This window comes from Ranitomeya imitator, chromosome 2 (genome assembly GCF_032444005.1).
Source record: "Ranitomeya imitator isolate aRanImi1 chromosome 2, aRanImi1.pri, whole genome shotgun sequence".
Taxonomy (NCBI): Eukaryota; Metazoa; Chordata; class Amphibia; order Anura; family Dendrobatidae; genus Ranitomeya; species Ranitomeya imitator.
In genome coordinates, this window is record NC_091283.1 from 456,280,581 (window position 1) to 456,299,370 (window position 18,790).

The following is an 18,790-nucleotide window of genomic DNA, read 5'->3' on the forward strand; positions in this document are numbered from 1 at the left end:
CGTTTCCTCGACCGCTGATGACATCTGGTGGCAAGATGTCCTGACTGTTGGCAAACATGGCAACCCTGGAGTGCACGAGCGGTCTGGGACTTAGATCCCGCTCGTGACACCACCTTAGGTTCCTGGAGATTCCAAAGGTTTGGCGAAGGTGGGAGCCAGCCGAAACCTCTGCCTACACTGGGCTCGCTCTAACCTCCGCTCGTGAAAACGGAGGTCAATGCGAGTAGATACTGCTATTAACTCCTCCAGTGTGGCGGGAATCTCCCTAGTGGCCAGAGCATCCTTAACGTGGTCAGCCAGCCCCCTCCAAAATATAGGGATAAGGGCTTTATCCGACCACTCCAGCTCATATGCCAGAGTGCGGAAATGGACGGCAAAAAGGCTGACCAAGGACGAGCCCTGAGTCAGTGCCAACAGTTGGAGCGCCGTGTCATGGGTGACACGAGGTCCTAGGAAGACCTGTTTCAGAGTGCTCAGGAATAACGGAGCACTCTGCACCACATGATCGCCACGCTCCCACAGCGGCGTAGCCCACTGCAACGCCCTGTCCGACAATAAGGAAATTATAAAGCCCACCTTAGCCCGCTCTGTAGGGAAACGAGAGGCCAGAAGCTCGAGATGTATTGAGCACTGACTCACGAAACCCCTACAGGACTTACTGTCACCAGAAAATTTCTCTGGTAGCGGGAGGCGAGATAGCGTCGGTACAGGAGCGGCAGTGGACAAGGTAGCTGCAGCCACACTTGCAGCCTGAACAGCGACAGCAGTAACATCCACAGCTGAGGTTGAACGCTCAAGAGCCGCCAACCTTCCCTCCAGCTGCTGGATGTACCGCTGTAAACGCTGGTCGTCCGCCATTTTACTAGCCAGACCCTGGCGCTAGTATTCTGTTAGGACTGGCGGAACGCACCAAGACAGATGGTATAGATGCGTTCGCAGTCCGGGGTCCACCGTGCAGGTGAAAACCTGCTGCTAGCAATTAGCAGACTATATGGCGGTACACTAGAGTATACACGCGTGGGTTAACCTCACCCAGCGTGAAAGAAGCAATCCTGTTAAGGCACAGGACCGCGGTACCACACCTAAAGCGCGAGCAAGTAGTCAGCGAACTCAACCCCAACTGGGATTGAAGTCCGTTAGACCCTTGCTGGCGCAACACCGCAACTGGGTGTGAAATGAAACAGAAGAGCATGCAGTGCCGCACTGACGAACGCCACTAACCACCCAGGCTTGGGTAAGGAAAGCACAGAGGAAGTGCACGGCGCCGTACTGGCGGTCACAGCAACTGGACGCTATAATGTGTGACTAGTGCTGTAGGATAAGTCGGGCGCTAGGTAGCAGCCATACACCTTCCGCGAACAGTCATACTATAGGGTAGGGGTATCCAAGGACGACTTGCACTCACAACATACACACATTAGCAATTGTTTGACAATACTAGCGCATGGCCGTGCGGTCATGCGCAGTTTATATAGCAGCAGCACAGGAAGTGGCCACAGCACTTTTGCCCTTCTAGGACCTGCCAAGAGGACCAATGGAATGTGCTGCAGAGCCTGAGCACATGACCCTCGATCTCCAACGGGAGACCTTACGCTGGGCATGCTCAGTACGTGCAGACAAGGACTTAGTCCCAGAGAAGTCCGCTCGCTGCTGACCAGCACAGACTTTAATAGCAGAGACTGGAGAAGCAGCAGTAACTCTCAGAACAGAGTGAGAATGAGCAAGACGCTGGGACCGACGTCCTTGCTGAGCAGACTCCACTGCGGCTGGACAAGAATGGGAGACCGCAGCGGAGGTGGCTCGAGATTCCCCCTGTGCAGAAGCGGGAACTCGAACCTTAACAATATGTTAAAGGGACACTGTCACCTGAATTTGGAGGGAACAATCTTCAGCCATGGAGGCGGGGTTTTTGGGTGTTTGATTCACCCTTTCCTTACCCGCTGGCTGCAATATTGGATTGAAGTTCATTCTCTGTCCTCCGTAGTACATGCCTGCACTGTGCAATCTTGCCTTGCGCAGGCGTGTACTATGGAGGACAGAGAATGAACTTCAATCCAATATTGCAGCCAGCGGGTAAGGAAAGGGTGAATCAAACACCCAAAAACCCCGCCTCCATGGCTGAAGATTGTTCCCTCCAAATTCAGGTGACAGTGTCCCTTAAACTCTGACAACATGTTATCAATTTAGAGTTCTCTATGTTATAGAGCAACATGGTTAGGACTGCAGCCTTGCAGCACTGGGGTTCTGGGTTCAAATACCACCAAGGACAACATCTGCAAGGAGTTTGTATGTTCTACCCGTGTTTGCGTGGGTTTCCTCCGGGGTCTCCGGTTTCCTCCCACACTTCAAAGACATACTGATATTGAATTTGGATTGTGAGCCCCATTGGGGACAGTGATGTTAATGTCTGTAAAGCGCTGTGGAATATGATAGGGCTATAGAAGCAAAGCATAATAAATAAATGAAAATAATGTTGGCATCTTTTCACCCTGAGAGTAGTTTGGGGGACTATAATGAAGATCTTATAGAAGCTTTTAAATGGCTTTTCCAACCAAATGTAGTAGGTGAGTGAAATTTGATTTCTCCTTGCGTGAAACAGTGTGGGAATATATTTGTCAGACATGACCCTACTTCTCTAAGAGTATGTGTAGTCGATAAGGTCTTCAATCTATGTCTCGCCTGGTGTGGTAGAAGCTGTAAAGGAGTGCTAAGAATTGTTGTATGTTTGCGTGAGGCAGAACATTGCTCATTGGGAATCTAGCAATGGCAAAAAACTGTAGATCATGATGCTGATGTCAACATCATCCTAGTTTGGTGTAGATGTCAAACTTTAGTTAGACTTCTACCGTTTGTCTAGTAGTCCTAGTATTTTTGTTAATGGCTATCTTCTTTGAAACAGAGATATAGTTGTACTTACTCTGTCCAAAGGTCCTCCGGTACGTAGCAGAACATGAGACGCCTCACATGATATGGAAGCCAGCAGACAACAAAGGCAATGACTACCACACCTGGAGAACAAAGAGAAGGACAGAATGAAGCTCCCAAATCATCATGCATGTCAAGCTGAATCAGAGATCTCTAATACTACAATTTCCAGGATGCAGGGAATCGCAGTTTGGCAGCATCTCCAGAACCACAAATCAGAGACCACCAGTATAAGTTTGCGGTCCCTTATCCAATCTCTGCTCCTGCACCTATTCCCAATAGTCTTGAAGCTGCATTATATCACATTGTACAATATATGCTCCTGCCATTTCCTGACCAATGAAGAATTAAGGAGCAGTTACTTGTATTGCAGATAGAAACAATGTGTAACCCCTTCAGTAAATGTATTTAGAGTTGATGAAAAAGATTTGTACGACCTTGGCCTAATGGCCATGTTGAGAATTTGATAAAAGCCCTGCAAACCTCCTTCAACGTGTCAGCATCCTTCGTACCTCTTCGGATCAGTGGGCCCTGCACATCATCTTCTTTGCCTTTTAGCACACTCATGATGATGGTTAAAGGGACACTGTCACCTGAATTTGGAGGGAACAATCTTCAGCCATGAAGGTGGGGTTTTCGGGTGTTTGATTCACCCTTTCCTTACCCGCTGGCTGCATGCTGGCTGCAATATTGGATTGAAGTTCATTCTCTGTCCTACATAGTACACGCCTGCGCAAGGCAAGATTGCACCTTGTGCAGGCGTGTACTACGGAGGACAGAGAATGAACTTCAATCCAATATTGCAGCCAGCATGCAGCCAGCGGGTAAGGAAAGGGTGAATCAAACACCCAAAAACCCCGCCTCCATGGCTGAAGATTGTTCCCTCCAAATTCAGGTGACAGTGTCCCTTTAAGATCTACTAACCAAAGGAAGATCCAGATATGCCAGGAGGTAGTGGAGATTCTTGAACTATTGACGTGGCTGGACGATCAGACCCTTACAAATCTTTTTTCATTAACTCTTCATGTAGCTCCTTGTAAGGAATTGGAGTTCATCTGGCCAAGTGGTTGCAAGTAGTCTAATCTTACAAAAATTATATGAGTGATATTTTTATGGGGAAATTGGGTCCTGTGCATTAAGCAAAATATCCCCCACCCCATCCCCATGCCTCTGGTCTCATAACTTAAAAATACAGTACATAGGTACTTTATCCTGAAAGTTTTACTTGTCCAAAAAAGAATTACCGTACTAAATAATTACAAATAATGCCTGCACTTTACTACAATTCCTACTATTCACCCTTTAGTGCCCACATTGCTTTGCTATGTAATTCCTACACATTACTGTCATTGAATGTAGAAATATTACCGCCATGCAATGCCTAAATAAGAGCTTCATACAATGTTCAGACAATGCTACTATACAGCAACCCTATAAACTACCATACATTTTTCACACAATACTGGCAATGGCCAAACAAAAAATCTAAAATTCACAGTAAAAATAATACCACCATACAATTCATTAATAGTAAACGGACTAATGGTAAAGTGACTGCTGGTCCATGGCAGTGAAGAACCATATGGTCCATGCTCAGGTTGGTCCTGTTCATGGGTAATACTCAGTTTGCCAACCTGTAAAGCCTACCCTGCTTTTCTGCATTGGTAAATACTTATAGATTGTCTAGTCTAGCAAGATACTTCTGTTACTTAGTGAACTGCTATGATAAATACATCCATCTTGCTGATCGCTTACAGGCACGGAAATTCTGAACCGCAGCATACGATATCCTGATCCTTATTATATTAATGATACATTACTATAATAGAAGACATGGTCAAGAGTGGAAAAAGTAGGAAAATGCATTCAGTAATTCACTATATTATTGCATGTACAATTTTAATCTTTTTTTTGGTCATGTCATTACCCAATTCCTGCCCTCTTTATTTTATGCTGCCCAGCAGAGCTTGAAGGTTATTTCGGCCCTGGTGCAACACGTGAGGCTAAGCCCGAGGAATAAACGATAATTAAATCATATGGAATCTATATACAGTGTGTATCAAAAGAAGGAAAACAATTTGAAAAAGCTATGAACAGGTAGTGGGTGCTGCTGTATTCCAATAAGAGTTTTATTTAATCCCCAGTGTAGGATTCACAGCTACACTGCTTAGTATTGGTGCTGATGCTATGATGTCCTACATAGAGAGAAGAGAGCAGGAATGCTCTATGTCTGTGTGATATATGTGGGAGAACTCACAGCAGCTCAGAGACAACTGGAAATTAGCGATAAGACATGCAGAAGGGAAATTGTTGATAAATGCACAACACAACTCATATAATGGCCGGAAACTGTGTCATTTCTCATATACACACATAATGATGAGTAATATGTCTTAAGTCTATTGTTTCCAGTGCATTGTCTGACTGGTTTATATATAAAGATTTCAAGTTGTAAACCAGAGGGGGATAAAGAAAAAATATATAACAACAGTATAAGAGGAAGTGTCAGGAAGGCAAGTGAGATAATCTTGGGCAAAGTATTGATTTCATCAGTTTATGCCGGATTTGAAATCAAATTATTGCACTATGGGATTTGCTGCTAGACTGGATCATGAGAAAATTGAATTTTTTGCTATTCTTGCCTGTAGAAGAAAGACTGAAAATCAGTGAGATGAAGACTGAAGAGACATCTGGGAGATCTGACTTCTCACCATCTCCTTCTATTAGCAGGTGTCCAGCTGGGGGCTGCGCTATATCTACAGTCACAGACTGGTATATGGCTGGAGCGCTGCAGAGATGGAGAGTCAGATCACAGAGACATACTGGACATACCGTAGTTTGATCACAAAGATGGCAAAATAATTCCTTTATCTTAACCAGACCTTCATGCCATTTTGTTGAGCTCTGATGTATTAAAGGACAAGTAACTAGCGAAATACCATTGAATTAATCTTCACCCAATGCTGTCCCGTATTTCAGTCCATGAAAGTTTTATGTCACAATAAATCTCGCCTCTGTCTCCCCAAGTTGAAAATATAGTAAAGTATAGTTGTAAGGATCCATGAGAAAGCAAAAGACTCCATACAGCAGTAGCCAATTTTCCTTTTCAGGATAAATCCTGGGTAAGCCCAATTTTGATTTTTCATATTTCTGGATACTTCAGAGAACCTATACACAAAAACAATATAGAATCAAGAAGCGCAAAATTAATTATACGACCATACAAAACAAATATGTCACACCTCTAAGGAATAAAATATAACAATTGTATTAATAAATATTGACGTCATGATATCATATACATTAAAAGGAATCGGGAATATAAAACATAAATGAGGATATACATAGGTAAGGGTATCAAATTAACACAGGGATCTATGCCTCTAATCAATATTAAATAAATACAAACAATGGGTTAATGTGCAGCGTTATTTACCCAAAAACCACAAAGATGATCACACTCCAATGCCAGTTTCGCCTGCTGCTTTCTCACCCTTGAGAAAGCAGCAGGCGAAACGTGCAGCAGGCGAAACGTGCATTGAGGTGCAGTCATCCTTGTGGTATTTGGGTAAACATGCTCCATACATTATACCTGTGATAACGTCATTGTTATTATTATATGTATAAGGGTATATTATATGCACCCTTTGATGCTGCATATTAACCCATTCTTTTTATTTATTTAAGATTGATGGCATGGATCCCTGTGTTCAACATTGGAAACCCTTGCCTATGTATGTCCGCATTTATGTTTTGTATTCCCTTGATTCCTTTTAATATTTGTGATATCATGATGTCAATCTTTTAAAATGTATCAATAAAAAATATTATATTTTATTCCTTGGAGGTGTGAGATATTTGTTTTGTAGGGATTTATTGTTATTTAAGTGGCTCACTTGAGAACTGGCTTCAGCTGGGCTTTATCAAAAATGGCCTGATAGGCCTCATTCAGACACGGATGTTTTTTCTCATATGCACAAATAAAAGGTATGTGTCATCAGTGTTTTCATCCAATTTTTACTACTATTTGGTCCAGGTGTCAGTTTTTACGATCACAGATGAAAACGTAACTAAACGACAAAGCTTCTCCTATCCATTACAATGTTAATCACGGACTATACACGGACAACATCTGTGTGCTGTCCGTGATTTTCATGGACCCATAGACTTGTATGGAGACAATTTTGATTTGTGACTCCAATCATAAATGTACATATCCAACATTTTTTGTAGACGTGCAGTTTGTAAAAATGAGAAACATGTGAACTGCTCATATAACAAATACATGATTCACAGACATCTTTGAGACTTTGTCAGTTTTTGCCCAACTAGCAATTGTAAGGTGTCGAAACTACTTTGCCAACCTGTGTCAATGCCCTTTTTGATGCATATTGATGTAAGTGCATACAACGTGCATTCCGAAGCCCCCTGAAAAAGCGCTGCCTAAACGCACAAAAGACTGAACATATTCATTTCTTTGTAAAAACAACTTGCTTTTCAAATGCACAAGCTCCTGTGTGTCTTGTCAGCTTCAGGTTTTTTGAAGATGCCTAGTGGTTAAAAGAAATTACCGATCCATTCTTCACTCATTTTCCACTCGCTTCATATTTTCCACTAAGAGTCAATGGGAAGACTTTTTGTGTGTTTTGCCAGTGTTTTTGTTCGAAAAACATTAGAGTTCATTGTTAACTGGAATTAAAGAGAGAAAAAACGTCACAAAATCGTAAAAAAAAAAAAAAACCCTATTAAAAAAATCAACGGCAGTCAAAGTAAAAAAGGCCAAGAACAGTATTTCTGGTGAGGCGCACGTCACAAAAAAGATGGACCGAATTTAGAAAGTGGCAAGCGCCTCTTAATTAATCAGCCCCAAAGAATTTGTCTGCGTTCCTCCCATAGGTGAAGACAGAGAAGATTGTAGAAGGAATTTTTTTTTTTGCTTTTTTCCTTGGTTTTTCACCAGTATTTTCTGCACTTTCTCCCAACATCATACTGGCGAGGCCGCTCTTCTCCTCCATGAGTTAATTGCTTCATGTCTGAAATAATTTATCCCTAACCATTATTATTAAAACATTGTTAAAAAAAAATAAAAAAACGACAAATTGGTTTTCAGAGAGCGACTTGAAAGAATGAACTGGGTAAATGAGAATTGATTATGCAGACTAAAAAGCTTAAGTTAAACACAAAGGATGTCGAATGCAAAGCCTTACTACAAAGTATTAAGCAGTTTATTAAATGGGGAGGAGATGAATGATTCTTCCCAGTGGGGGATCCGGGCGGACGATTATTAAGTTTATTACAAGTTGAGAAAAGTATTTAGCAATGTTTAGCCCTGTCTGGTATCTGCTATGCATGAAATCTTAAAGGTATTCACAGAAAAACACAACTGCTTGGTCAAGAAATTGCGCCACCCCTGACCACAGCTTGTATGTGGTATTGCAGCTGAACTTAATTAAGATGGAGGAAAAGTGGCGAAACCAAACATTGCCTGTAGATGAGATATTTCTTGAGGAAAGTAGACATGTTGTTATTGTCCTGTACACTATCTCTTAAGTTGTAAGGGACCAATTAATCAGGCTTGCACAAAGTACATAGGCTGCAAATATGCATGCTTGACCTTTGACTTATTCATTGACTATAGGACTGCCAGAGAAAGCCAAGAATGCACAGCTTCACTACATTTAAAATGGTCGCTCTGCAGAGGTGGGTTCCTGGAGTTACATTCATGGGATTACTAGGAATAACCCTATAAAGGAAAGTTCATGTGAGTGCGAATATTTTGGAGGACTGTAATAACAGATCTACTGGACACTGTGTACTAGGATGCCAAACAACATTGGATATCATGGATTAGATGCCAAACAATATTGGTTGCCAAAGATCAGTGAGCCAAACAATCCTAGACACCAGAGGCCAGGGTGAAAAAAAACATTGAACACAAGAGACTGAGGGTATGTGCACACGCTGCGGATTTTGCTGCGGATCCTCAGCGTTTCCGCAGCGGTTTCCCATGAGTTTACAGTACCATGTTAACCTATGGGAAACAAAATCCGCAGTGCACATGCTGCGGAAAAAAACGCACGGAAACGCAACGGTTTACATTCCGTAGCATGTCAATTCTTTGTGCGGATTCCGCTGCGGTTTTACACCTCCAATAGAAAACTGCAGGTGTAAAGCCGCAGCGGAATCCGCAGTAGAAACCATGTTAAATCCGCAGGAAAAAACGCAGCAGTTTTGCACTGCGGTTTTTCCAAATCCGCTGCAGAAAAAGCCGCAGTCCTCCAGAATACGTGTGCACATACCCTAAGGTGTCAAACACCATTGGGCATGAAGCAATAAGGTGGCAAACACCACTGTAAGAGATGCTGGGAAACCATCATGGAGGTTGCCCAGGAAGGCTTCATAGATATAAGGTAAAGATTAAATGAGACGCATATTGTCCATCAAATAACGTATTACACCATGGAACAAATTAATGCTAAATCAGACCGAGGCGGGGAATGTGAAAAATATATGGCTTTATTACTAGGGTGCCTATGATTACATATCAATAAGAAAATTTAATCAATCCATTATACAAGCAAAAATTACATAAAAAATATAAAATTATTAATAAAACGCGTACACTGACAGATTATATATATGAGAAAAAAGACTATATATGTATCTCTTTATAGTACTAGAACCACCAACAGGGTAAAATATACGTCTCCAGAAATAAATATTTTACAGCTGCACTAGAAGTTTAATAAAGAAAAGAAAAATATATGTAAAAAAGATAATAAAAAGGAATAGGCACAGTATTTTATGTGATAATATATATGGGGAGAAAGGAAGGGAATGTATGATTGTGTACACAACTGTGTAAATATAGTAAATAAAGTGACAAGTGCAACCAGAAAAGATGTGAAAAGACACTAAATCCGTTTTAAAATATGGTTATCTATGTGTATATGTATTCCTCACCAAATGTGTTAGAATAAAGTGGTCGTTGTAAATAACTTATTATATCGGAGAGGAATAATTAGAATTAGATTATTGGCTAAAAATCTATATATAAAAAACCAAATACTATATATATGCCACACAATGTGATGTGCAAAATCTGCCAACTAAAGTGACCAAGTGCAATACAAAAAAAGAAAAAGAGCCAACAAATCTAAAACCACATTCCTTCTATTATGCTACATCAGTATCTATTCCAGGAAATATAAAAAACTGTGGGTGGAAAAACTCCAACAGGAGTTATAATGGTGATAGAAGTAAAGTGTGCCTGTGCAATGTAATGGTTAAACTACCATGGTGCTCATAATCAAAGACTAAATGGTGCCACACTAATAGTCGCTATATACCTGAGGTGGTTCTGCCAGTGTACGCAGGAATCCGCTGCTGTCTGTGTTCATAATACAATAAAAATATGAGCAACTTAAAACTTTAACGCACAATCTGTACTTTACGCTCCAATTTACAGTCACCTTGGACTTTTTTTCTGGGTGTTTGACGCTAAATTCCCATGTTGCGAAAACACAGGAGATTTGGTGTTTTACAGTAACAGCAAATAGCATGACATTTTAAGAAATCTCATGAATAGTCTGCAAAATATATCTGCAAAAACCTCCAAAAATTGAGCCAGGCTACATTTTTTGGGTTTTGTTTAGTTTTTGTACTTTGTACAAACAAGGGGCATGGCTCCCCTTTTTTTGGGTTGTTTGATTTGTTTATATAGCTTTCCATGGGCACATGTCTGAACAATCGGGACCCAGGTCTTGCTCTGCCCTCATCTATTTTCACTGGTGACACATAATGAGGTGAACTACAAGGCTATGTGCACACGCTGCGGTTTTTATTGCGGGTCCGCAGCAGTTTCCATTGCGTTTACAGTAAACATGTAAACCAATGGGAAACCGCAAACCGCTGCAGGAAAAACCGCGCAGAAATGCAGCGGTTTACAACCCGCAGCATGTCACTTCTTTGTGCAGAATAGCAGGGATTCTGCACACATAGAAATGCATTGATCCGCTTACTTCCCGCATGGGGCTATGCCCACCATGCGGGAAATAAGCGGATAATGTGCGGTTGCTACCCGGGGTGGAGGAGAGGAGACTCTCCTCCAGGCCCTGGGAGCCATTTTTGTGGTAAAAAAAAAGAATTAAAATAAAAAATAATGATATACTCACCTCTCAGCGCTGCACGCGGCCGTCCGGTCTCAGGGTTGCTATGCGAGCAGGGCCTGCGGTGACATCGCAGTCACATGACCATGACGTCACAAAGGTCCTGCTCGCATAGCATCTTTGGAACCGGACCGCCGCGTGCAGCGCCGAGGAGATCGGGACATCAGAGGGTGAGTATAACCATTTTTTTTTTAATTTTTAACATTACTATTGATGCTGCATATGCAGCATCAATAGTAAAACAAGTGCAGGAGTAAAACCCGCAGCGGAAACCGCAAGACAAACCATGATAAATCTGCAGGGATAACCGCAGCGGTTTTGCCCTGCAGATTTTTCAAATCCGCTGCGGGAGAACCCACAGAGGACCGGCCTACGTGTGCACATAGCCCAAGAGTTAGTTACCATCCTGACTGGGGTACATCTTGTCATGGTGGAATGGCTTTTACGTTTTTTTTTTTAAATCAAAACAATGTTAACGAAGTACCCTATATTATTTACATGTACTAGTACTATTTATTTACTTACTACAGGGTATTTTCTCAGTTAGTTTTTATCTTAGGTTCTGAAATATTCAGTGACATGTGAAAGTTTGGGCATCCCTGGTTAAAATTACTTTTATTGTGAACAGTAAAGCAAGTTGAAAATGAAATTATCTTTAAAAGGACTAAAGTTAAAGATTACACATTTCCTTTGTATTTTAGGCAAAAAAAATAGACATTTTCATCTTTTACATTTTAAAAATTTCAAAAAGGAAAATGGGCCAATGGAATAATGTGGTCACCTCTGGAGATTTGTGTGGTCAGATAACTTTGACAAAGGTTTGAGGCCTTAATTAACCTGTTTGGTGTTATGACTTGTTCATTATCATCGTTCAGAAAGGCCAAGTGATGAAAATTCCTGAGCTTTATAAAAACTCAGCCGCCTCTAACCTTGTGCCAAAAACCAGCAGCCATGGGTTCTTCTAAGCAGCTGCCTTGCACTCTGAAAATGAAAATGGTGGAAACCTACGAAGCCGGAGAAGGCTATAAGAAGATAGCAAACATTTTCAAGTTGCCCTTACCTCAGCTCAAAATGTAAGAAATGGCTGTTAACAGGAACAGAGGAGGTCAAGATAAGAGCTGGAAGACGCTCCTATGATTGTTAGAGAGGCCAATTAGAACCCCCACTTGACTGCAAAAGACCTTCAGAAAGATTTAGCAGACTCTCGAGTCGTGGTAGAGTGCTCTCCTGCACAAATATGGCCTTCATGGAAGAGTCATCAGAAGAAAACCTCTCCTGCATCCTCACCATAAAATTCCGTGTAAGAAGTATGCAAAAAAACATCTAAATAAGCCTTTTGGAAACAAGTCCTGTGGACTGATGAGATTAAAATAGAACTCTTTGGCCACAATGATCAAAGGTATGTGTGGAGAAAAAAAGGGCACAGAATTTCAGGAAAAGAACATCTTGCCAACGATTAAACATGGGGGTGCATCAATCATACTTTGGGGTTGTGTTGCAGCCAATGACACAGAAAACATTTCATGGGAAGAGGGAAGAATGGATTTCATAAAATTTCAACAATTTCTTGATGCAAACATAATGGCTTCTACAAATGGATAATGATCCTAAACATGTGACAAAATCCACAATAATAGACTACCTCAAAAGGCGCAAGCTGATGGTTTTACAATGGCCCTCACAGTCCCCTGATCTGAACATCATTGACAATCTGTGGCTAGACTTCAAAATAGCAGTGCATGCAAGTGCAACAACCCAGGTAACCAGTTGTTAGAGTGATGCTGCCTTCCTTTCAGGGAGGGTGATATGCATGGAGGCAAGGAGGATTCCCTTTACCAGGTAACGAACCTACATACAACACATTCTGAATCCAGGCGAGAAGGGGGAGCTCTGACCCCGGATTAAGGGGAGCTTCCCCAGCTTCAAGTATTTTGGTCTGGAGGAGGAGTGAGATCAGTCTGGAGAGTCAGTTGAGGAGAGAGGAAGGAGAGCAAAGAGAGTAGAGCCATGCAGCCAGGACTGTGCTGCAGCTCCAGGAAAAAGGAAGATAACCTGAAGGGTTGTAATGTCAGTGAGCATCAGAGGAACAGAGCACAGGAGAAGGAAAGGGCTTAGAGGGGAACTGTGACCGGGCACCCTCTGAGCCGAAGCGCAGGAACCGGACACCGGGAGCCCGAGGCTGTGTTGTACTCCAGGTCGCACGGCAGAACCAGAGGGCATAGGACTTTATGTAATTTGCCTGCACCCACACCTGAAGGTGCAGCAGTACACTAGGAGCCCAGGTCGTGGTAGAGACCCTATAAAAAGGCTCACACTGCCCACATGGGTAACTATCCCAGGACAAGAGAGAGAGGACTTTGTATGGAAGCCACAGGCAGCAAGGACCTCGCATACTAGCGTGAGTAGGAAGGCTTACAGACCTCACCTAGGAGAGGGATCCACCTTTGCCTCCAGGCCGGCCGGACCATATCACCACCTGTTCCTGGTACCCTGGACTGTGGCCTGCAACCACCAGTAAATCAGGTAAAGACGTTACAACTCTGTGTCCTTTGCCGGCATAAACCATCCCTGCCCAGCACACTGGGAGCTCTTGGGACCCCGCTTCTCCTGTGGGAAGCGTCACCATCTTTGCTGCAGTAACATTGCCCCAGAGGACCCCTTTAAACAGCATTGGTCCCCTCTGACAGAGAACCACAGGTCGCGTCACGACCACAAACTTTATTAAAACCCTTTAAAGACCTTTTCCCCTTTTACTTAAGTGCCCATGGCCATGGACCGGGTCGCTGCCACCATGACCACCCCTTTAACTGCGACTGGACCCGATACCGAGTATCTCCACTGCCCTGGTGAGCGACTCACAAGATGACCCAGGAATCTTACAGAACTGGAAGAATTTTCCAAGAAAGTATGGATGAAAAACCTTTTTGTGATTTTTATATTGTAAAAGATCAGTATATATATATATACTGCAACACACAGATAAAAAAGACCACAGCAGCACATGTACATGAATCGGCCATGTGAAAACACAGACAAATATACATTTCACAAAAATATTTTTTCATAAAAATTTTTTCAAAAATTTCTTTTTTCATAAAACTTACAGTTAAAATGGAGATTGGCATAAATTGGCCAATTCATGTGTGCCCATCAGCCACGGCAAGGTGATCTCCCCCTGATGGGTCCTACTCTACTGTACATGCCACTCTTGGGCCACCAGCCTACAACTTCGGACAAACATGTCACTCTGGGCTAAACCTACAATTTATGGGCAGGTAGAGTTGATTACCGCCACCTGCAAGGTCAATGGGAGGAGTGCAAGATAAGCCTGGATGCTGCCACATCCATACAAATAGAGGAAAAAAAACAAATCAGCACCCCCAATGTGAACACGTGCAAGCTGCAAACTGCAACACACAGATAAAAAAGACCACAGCAGCACATGTACATGAATCGGCCATGTGAAAACACAGACAAATATACATTTCACAAAAATATTTTTTCAGAAAAATTTGTTTTTTTCCCTCTATATATATCTAATATATAATTGCCTAGAATACTACTTCCTGCAATTTGTGCCAACTTCCGTGGCTTTGTCCGGAGCTAATGTCCGGAGCTAATGTCCGGAGCTAATGTCCGGAGATTAATTGCCTAGAATACTACTTCCTGCAATTTGTGCCAACTTCCGTGGCTTTGTCTGGAGCTAATGTCCGGAGCTAATGTCCGGAGCTAATGTGCGGAGATAATGTCCGGAGCTAATGTCCGAAGCTAATGTCCGGAGCTAATGTCCGGAGATAAGTGACGTCAACAGTGTCCAGTGTCTGATTGGTTGCTGCCTGCTGCGAGCGACCAATCAGAAACGTGCCGTACTGTGACACACTCCGCCCACCATTTTGGTGTGATTTTTGAATTTTTATCTCACAGCAAGTTTCTACTGCGTGGAGGCGGGCCCAGTGACGTTGCTCTTTAAGCTCCTGCCGAATTTCATCAAAAAAATGATAATACCATTTACCAAAACTATATATATTTAGTTGTGAAGTGGTTCAGTGACATTTTCACACCAATTTTGAACTTTTGTTTGGTGTTTTCTCCATATACTGCCTATTATTTTTGTTCTTTCTTACTATTATTTATTAATTGTATTATTCTTACATTTGAATAAATAAAGTATATATGGATTCTAGACTCCCGATTCTTTAGAATCGGGCTGCCATCTAGTATATATATATATATATATGTTAGGAGTCGAGTTTCCTCTGCTGCACAGGGGGAATCTCGATCCGTCTCCGCTGCGGTCTCCCATTCTCCTCCAGCCGCAGTGGAGTCTGCTCAGCAGGGACGTCGCTCCCAGTGTCTTGCTCGCTCTCACTCTGTACAGAGAGTAGCTGCTGCTTCTTCAGCTCCTGCTATTAAAGTCAGTGCTGGTCAGCGGCGAGCGGACTTCCCTGGGACTAAGTCCTTGTTTGCGCACACTGAGCATGCCCAGAGCAAGATCTCCCGTTGGAGATCGAGGGTCATGTGCTCTGGCTCTGCAGCGCATTCCATTGGTCCTCTTGGCTTGCCCTGGAAGGGCAAAGTTTCTGTGGCCACTTCCTGTCCTGCAATTATATAAACTGCGCATGACCGCACGGCCATGCGCTAGTGTACAATTGAATACGTGTGATTGTTGTGAGTGCAAGTCGTTCATTAAATACCCCTACCCTATTGTATGACTGTTCGCGTATGGAGTATGGCTGCTATCTAGCGCCCGACAAATCACTCAACGTGTCACACACGTATCAGCGTCTATTGCTGTGACCGCCAGTGCGGCGCCACGCGCCAGTAGTGCGCTTCCTGACCCACGTCTGGGTGCTTAGTGGTGCCTGCCAGCACGGCACAGTTCGCACTTCGGTGCTCTAATTATAAGAGTTGCCTAACACACCCTGTTGCGGTGTTGTGTCAGCAAGTGGTCTAATCGGACTTCAATCCTAGTTGGGGTTAAGTTCGCTGACTGCTTGCTCGCCTTCTATGTGCGGTACCGCGATCCTGTGACGCAACAGGATCGCTTCCTTCACGTTGGGTGAAGTTTAACCCACGCAAGTATACTTATGAGTACCGCCATATAGTCCGTCATTACTCAGCAGCAGGTTCCATCTCTGCACGGTGGACCCCGGGCTGCGAACGCACCGTACACTATCAGTCTTATTATTTGGTGCGTTCCACTAGCCCTAACATATATATATGTATATATATATATATATACACTGTATATACAGCTCTGGAAAAAATTAAGAGACCATTGCAAAGTTTCCAGTTTGTCTGATTTTTCTCTTTATAGGTATATTTTTTGGTAAAATGTAAATTGTTCTTTTAGTCTATAAATACATAAATACATTTTGTATTTTTTTTCTGACAAAGAAAGATGGTCAAAATTAAAAAAAACAAACAGTGCTTTCAGACCTCAAATAATGCAAACAAAACAAGTTCATAATCATTTAGAAACAACAATACTAATGTTGTAACTCAGGCAGAGTTCAGAAATCAATATTTTGTGGAATAACCATGATTTTTAATCACAGCTTTCATGCGTCTTGGCATGCTTTATACCAGTCTTTCACACTGCTCCTTTAAAGGGACTCTGTCACCTGAATTTGGAGGGAACAATCTTCAGCCATGGAGGCGGGGTTTGGGGGTTTTTGATTCACCCTTTCCTTACCTGCTGGCTGCTTGCTGGCTGCAATATTGGATTGAAGTTCATTCTCTGTCCTCCATAGTACACGCCTGCGCAAGGTAAGATTGCCTTGCGCAGGCATGTACTACGGAGGACAGAGAATGAACTTCAATCCAATATTGCAGCTAGCATGCAGCCAGCAGGTAAGGAAAGGGTGAATCAAACACCCAAAAACCCCGCCTCCATGGCTGAAGATTGTTCCCTCCAAATTCAGGTGACAGTGTCCCTTTAAGCAGTTCTTCTTTGTTTGATGGCTTATGACTATCCATCATCCTCTTGATTACATTCCAGAGCTTCACAGACTCTTTGGAAAATGAAAGGTGGAATCTGATTGGTTGCTAAGGGCAGCTGAGTCAGTTTCACTTTACACCATGTTTGACAAATCTCCCGCTTCATAACCCTATTACACATACTGTCCACCTACTTTTGGACCACTATATATACAGTATGCAGTATATAGTATATATACAGTATATATAGATATAGATCTATATCTATCTATCTATCTATTTTTGTTTGCCTAAAATTTAAAGGAAACGTGTCATCTTTAACTTTAGGCCTTTTAGGCCGGCGTCACACTTGCGAGTTTTACGGACGTAAGAGCGCAGAAACTACGTCCGTAAAACTCGCATAACATACGGCACAATGATTCTCAATGGGTCTAGTCCTATCAGCCGTATATTACGGATCCGTAATATACGGCGTTCTACGGCCGCACAAAATCGCAGCATGCTGCGTTTGTCAGCGTATCGCGCAAAAAATACGCCAATGCAAGTCTATGGGAGAGCGTATAATACGGAATGCATACGGACCATGCGTGTGCCTTGCGAGAAATACGCAACTTACTGGCAGATGTCCGGAAATGTCCAAAGGACTCAATCAGGCAGGTGAGACATGCTAATTAGCTGAAAAAGCCAGACAGTGAACCCGGAAGTCTGCTGCTCGCCTCCACGGAGTGAGATTCAGCATGGCCAGCATAATTAATGTAGACATGCTGATCATTTTGGTCCAAGAGAGGCCTGTCATCTGGGACCAAAGAGACCCAAATTATGCCAACAGGGCACAAAAAGAGGCTGCATGGAGGAGTGTGTGTGGGTCCCTCTTCCCACATTATGACCAGCAGCCACGTGAGGCACAGCGACAGATAAGTAAGTACACCCATGTTTGAAATGTAATGTTCTTGTGAAACAGCAGGCCTTTACTACTTTGAATTTTTCATCAAGAATGTCTTAAATATTCATGAAAGAACTAGAAAGCACACCAGTAGATACATGGTGTTGTACCTGATAAAAGGATTTCATTAATGTTTGGAATAGGTGTCCCTTACTAACAGTGCTTCCCATTAATTGTCCTTTCTGTGATAGAGGTTAGGAGACTCTGTCCTTGTGGCCTTGCTTCATAATTGTGTGTGTGGTTTTTAAATTTAATATTAAATGTGCTCCACAAATGCCTATTTGTATGCTACACTTAAATCTGTGTATTCAATTTCACCTTGTGTGAGCAATCTGCATAATGGTCTAATGAATGTGTTTATTTTTTGTTGTTTTAGTGGGTGATGTTACAACAAGGTGGCGGAGTATCCGTGACCAGTATAGGAGGGAGAGGCAGCAGCGGGAGAAAAGTGGAGCCGGGGCACCTCCCAAAAAACGTAAATACCTCTACTTCGACCGCCTAACCTTCCTTAACCCCAGCATGGACCTCAGGCCGTAAGTACAAACATCACTCACTGTTTTTATTAAGTCTTTTGATACAAATTTTCATTACAATTGTGAGTAAATATAAATTTTTCTTTTTCAGAACTCAGTCTAACCTCACTGACAGGGAGACAGGGTCTGAGTCAGAGCTGGTCATTGACCCAGTTGGGGAAGGTGAAGAGGTGGCTGGTCCATCTGCTGCTCCCTCAGGCTCCATCCCTCCTGGATCCTCCACATCTGGCCAGGCAGCTCCATCTGCATCAGAACCACACCAAGAGGCCCCAGAGTTTGCA

The 18,790-nt window shown here is 42.8% G+C and overlaps 1 protein-coding gene across 1 annotated transcript in view; it reads right to left on the reverse strand.

Annotated features, from left to right (window-relative positions):
• NTSR1 (neurotensin receptor 1) overlaps nt 1-18,790 on the reverse strand; it is a 281,156-nt gene that overhangs the window by 12,128 nt on the left and 250,238 nt on the right. Inside the window, exon 3 of the mRNA XM_069751164.1 lies at nt 2,918-3,008. Within this exon, the coding sequence (XP_069607265.1) occupies nt 2,918-3,008 (91 nt within the window). The remainder of the gene's footprint in view (nt 1-2,917; nt 3,009-18,790) is intronic.